General features: G+C 55.0%; 1 protein-coding gene across 1 annotated transcript; it reads right to left on the bottom strand.

Moving 5' to 3' along the window:
* Positions 1-1,578: 1,578 nt before the first annotated feature.
* On the bottom strand, positions 1,579-2,870 carry POSPLADRAFT_1141707 (hypothetical protein; the record flags this gene model as incomplete). Its single annotated transcript, XM_024485334.1, has 2 exons — positions 1,579-1,645; positions 1,780-2,870. 2 exons carry the CDS (start codon positions 2,868-2,870, stop codon positions 1,579-1,581), a joined length of 1,158 nt encoding a protein of 385 aa, XP_024339834.1.
* Positions 2,871-4,596: the final 1,726 nt, after the last annotated feature.

Here is a 4,596-nt window from a genome sequence, read left to right as displayed (position 1 = left end):
GAGTCTCTTCGCAAACGTCTTGTCTCCCACTATCACGATCTCCCCTCCGCAGGACACCCCGGTGTTCAGAAAACCCTCCTCAGCTTGCGCCGTGACTACTGGTGGCCGAGCATGGCCCAGTTTGTTGCTCGCTATGTTAACAGCTGTGGCATCTGCCAGCAAATGAAGGTTAACACACATCCAGCCCGACCGCCCATCACCCCCATTCGACCCCGCGCAAATGCCAAGCCCTTCAGCACATTCTCGTGTGATTACATCACCGACTTGCCACCGTCCAACGGCTTCGATTCAATTCTGGTCGTAGTGGACCACGACCTTACGAAGGGGGTAATTTTCATCCCATGTAACAAAACAATTGATGCTCTTGGGACGGCAGACGCAATGTATCGAGAGGTCTACAAGTGGTTTGGACTCCCAGACAAGATCATCAGTGACCGAGGACCGCAATTTGCGTCCAAAGTCTTTCAAGAACTTTGCAAAATGACTGGGATTCAATCGGCCATGAGTACGGCATTCCACCTGCAGACCGACGGTGAGACAGAACGAGTGAACCAAGAGCTGGAGATCTACCTCCGCTGCTTCACTGCCAATGATCCGGATAAGTGGGCTGACCATCTTCACACCGCACAATTTGCTCACAACTCCCGCGAGCATTCCACGACGAAGACGTCCCCATTCAAACTCATGATGGGATACGAACCTCGTGGAATACCCACTGCGCACCCCAGATCAAACACGCCGCAAGCAGCTTATCGCCTCAAGGACTTGCAAAACATCCATGAGGAAGCACATGCGGCAATGGAGATGGCCCAGAACGTCCTGGCCAAGAGAGTAAAAAGGAAGGGGGGTTCCTTCCGTAAAGGTCAGCTGGTATGGCTAGACTCCCGGAACTTGAAGCTGCCATACCCGTCCAGGAAACTAGCCCCGAGGCGAGAAGGGCCGTTCAAAGTTCTAGACAAGACCAGAACGGTCGCGTACAAGCTAGACCTCCCTAGCACCTGGCGAGTCCACCCCGTTTTCCACGAATGGCTTCTATCTCCCTACTCGGAGACGGAGATCCATGGTCTGAACTACACGAGGCCACCCCCTGACCTTATCGAAGGCAAAGGCGAAGGTAACTATGAAGTCGAAGCCATCATCGGACACCGAGAGAACAAGAGGATGCAGTGCCGTGAATATTGCGTCAGGTGGAAGGGTTACTCAACTGCGGATGACTCATGGGAACCTGAAGCAAACCTGACAGGGACTGCGGACAAAGTGCTAACAGAGTATAAGAAGAGGAAGAACTTGAGCTGAGTCGACAGCAGCTCAACCCAGTCGCTACACCCCTACTCGTACCTGATACAACGGTCTATACTCCTATATCGATGCCTGACTCGTAGATGACGAGCGAGGGCTTATGGACAGTGCGTCATCCTGAAGATCGAGTGAGGAAGTCGAGAATGACCACTACCCCAAGTGAAGAGGAGCAGAGACTTGAATGAATAACCAGGTCGAACTTAGGGTTCGACCGACTAATGGTACAACTACTTATACAAGTACCAACTGCGCACGGACCATCGTGTCTATGTGGTCGTGTTAGTGAAGAAAGAAACGTAGTGGTACGATACCAGGCACGAAGTGCGCACGGACCCCATTATGTAAGCTACATAATGTTCAACCTGCAGGTGAGCGCTAAGACAGGCGCCAGTATGGGCGCTAGTAGTACAAGGAATAGAACGGAAAGACAAATGTTTCATTACCCCCCTACCAGAGTCGAAGTCCCATTCGACTACTTACTGCTCACCATTTCCGTATAGCTCCCAATCGACGCCATCATCCTTTTCTTCGTCGAACCACTCCTTGCGCGCATTCCTCCCCATGTTCATCCATTCCTCGCCAGAGAGGTGCTTCTGATGCGGCCAGGAGCTGTCCCACGTCCATTGAGTGGTGTCGGGTGTCCAGTCGGGGTCGACTTTGCGAAAGACGACGGGTGTATCGGGGCAGGGGCACGAGGGTCCCGCGATGGGACTGGTTGGGGGTTCGGGGTTAGCGCTGCGCGGTGGAGGAATAGGTACCGCTTTCGTCTGCCTCTCTTTCTCCTTCCTCTCCTTCGCCTCGTTGATGATTTCCTCGAGGAACACGTTGTCGACGACCACCCCCACACGTCGCGCAGGTTCTTCAGGTGGTGCGGATACGTGTCGCTTCATCGGCCTGGTTCCGCACTCTCGCTCCAGGTGTCCAGGGGCTTCTTTTCCGCATCCTGCGCATCGTACGTCCGGACAGTCCCATACCCAGTGTCGAGACGATCCGCAACGCCTGCAGCTTCCCTTCGGGGTCCAACCAGGGTTGGGTTGCCAGTCAGCCAGGATGGTAGTGCTCCGCGGCGTTGTTTGGAGGAAAGGGGATGGGATCGGGAGGCGCCTGAAGGCAGACGTCGGTAGGGGTGCGGGTAGGGGTAAGTACGCGTTGGGGATGGCGCGCGGGATGAATTTGTTGTGTTGTGCCCGGATGCTGCGTGGTAAGAGCGGTTGAAAGCGATGGGCAACTTTCAGATTGTCGAGCCGGATGAGCTCGGTGAGGACGCGGTCGTCCTGTTGGCGTAGGAGCCGCTTGTGGTGGTCGATGGCCTCGTCGGCTGCCTTGACAGCCTCGTCGTATTCGCGGCGGGCGGAGAGATACGCCTCTAGTGCAGCGCGGTCGGTGGCATTGGTTGCCTCGGGGTTGTGGGCTTTGAGCTTGTTGAAAACGTCGGTGGGGTTACTGAGAAGGAGCGTCAGCAAGGTGCTGTCGCCGACGTGGGTGTGCTTAGGGGTGTAGATTGAGAGCCTTTTCCCGCCTTCGGTCGAGGGGGCGTTGAACTGGTCGAGGAACGAGAGGGTGGAAGACATGTTGGTGCGAGTGGGGATGTAGCGACTGGGTAGAGCTGCTATCGTTTCAGCTCAAGTCCTTCCTGTTCTTATACTCTGCCAACACTTCGTCAGCCGTCCCAGTTAGGTTCGCTTCGGGCTCCCATGAGTCATCGGCAGTTGAGTAACCCTTCCACCTGACGCGATATTCCCGGCGTCGCATCCTCTTGTTCTCTCGGTGTCCGATGATGGTTTCGACTTCGTAGTTATCTTCGCCTTCGATAAGGTCAGGGGGTGGCCTCGTGTAGTTCGGACCATGGATCTCCGTCTCCGAGTAGGGAGATAGAAGCCATTCGTGGAAAACGGGGTGGACTCGCCAGGTGCTAGGGAGGTCTAGCTTGTACGCGACCGTTCTGGTCTTGTCTAGAACTTTGAACGGCCCTTCTCGCCTCGGGGCTAGTTTCCTGGACGGGTATGGCAGCTTCAAGTTCCGGGAGTCTAGCCATACCAGCTGACCTTTACGGAAGGAACCCCCCTTCCTTTTTACTCTCTTGGCCAGGACGTTCTGGGCCATCTCCATTGCCGCATGTGCTTCTTCGCGGATGTTTTGCAAGTCCTTGAGGCGATAAGCCGCTTGCGGCGTGTTTGATCCGGGGTGCGCGGTGGGTATTCCACGAGGTTCGTATCCCATCATGAGTTTGAACGGGGATGTCTTCGTCGTGGAATGCTCACGGGAGTTGTGAGCAAATTGCGCGGTGTGAAGATGGTCAGCCCACTTATCCGGATCATTGGCAGTGAAGCAGCGGAGGTAGATTTCCAGCTCTTGGTTCACTCGTTCTGTCTCGCCGTCGGTTTGCGGATGGAATGCCGTACTCATGGCCGATTGAACTCCAGTCATTTTGCAAAGTTCTTGAAAGACTTTGGACGCAAATTGCGGTCCTCGGTCACTGATGATCTTGTCTGGGAGTCCAAACCACTTGTAGACCTCTCGATACATTGCGTCTGCCGTCCCAAGAGCATCAATTGTTTTGTTACATGGGATGAAAATTACCCCCTTCGTAAGGTCGTGGTCCACTACGACCAGAATTGAATCGAAGCCGTTGGACGGTGGCAAGTCGGTGATGTAATCACACGAGAATGTGCTGAAGGGCTTGGCATTTGCGCGGGGTCGAATGGGGGTGATGGGCGGTCGGGCTGGATGTGTGTTAACCTTCATTTGCTGGCAGATGCCACAGCTGTTAACATAGCGAGCAACAAACTGGGCCATGCTCGGCCACCAGTAGTCACGGCGCAAGCTGAGGAGGGTTTTCTGAACACCGGGGTGTCCTGCGGAGGGGAGATCGTGATAGTGGGAGACAAGACGTTTGCGAAGAGACTCATCTGGGGGTACATAGACCCGATCCTGGTATAGGAGGAGGTCATCATTGATGGACCAGTCTGTTCCAGTGCGCGGTGTTCCTCCAGTGCGCGCCGCAGTGAGGCCTTCCTTCATTATTGGGTCGTCCTTAAAGGAAAGGATGGTGTCGCGGGTGTCGATGTCGATGGCAGCGACCCATACTTCCGGTGGGAGCATAACGACGTCGGTGTTGTCATTAGAGCCGTCGTCATGGTCGGGTCGACGGGAGAGAGCGTCGCTCTGGACCATTTGGGTACCAGGAACGTGTACCAGGCCGGAAGTCAAACTCGGTCAGTTTACTCACCCAGCGTGCTTGTCGTCGGTTCATGTCTTTGGCTTGTTTCCAATATGTGAGGTTCTTGTGGTCGCTGA

This window comes from Postia placenta, assembly GCF_002117355.1.
Source record: "Postia placenta MAD-698-R-SB12 unplaced genomic scaffold POSPLAscaffold_6, whole genome shotgun sequence".
NCBI lineage: Eukaryota > Fungi > Basidiomycota > Agaricomycetes > Polyporales > Adustoporiaceae > Rhodonia > Rhodonia placenta.
The sequence above is the reverse complement of the archived record's forward strand: the minus strand, read 5'-3'. Positions and strand labels throughout refer to the sequence as shown.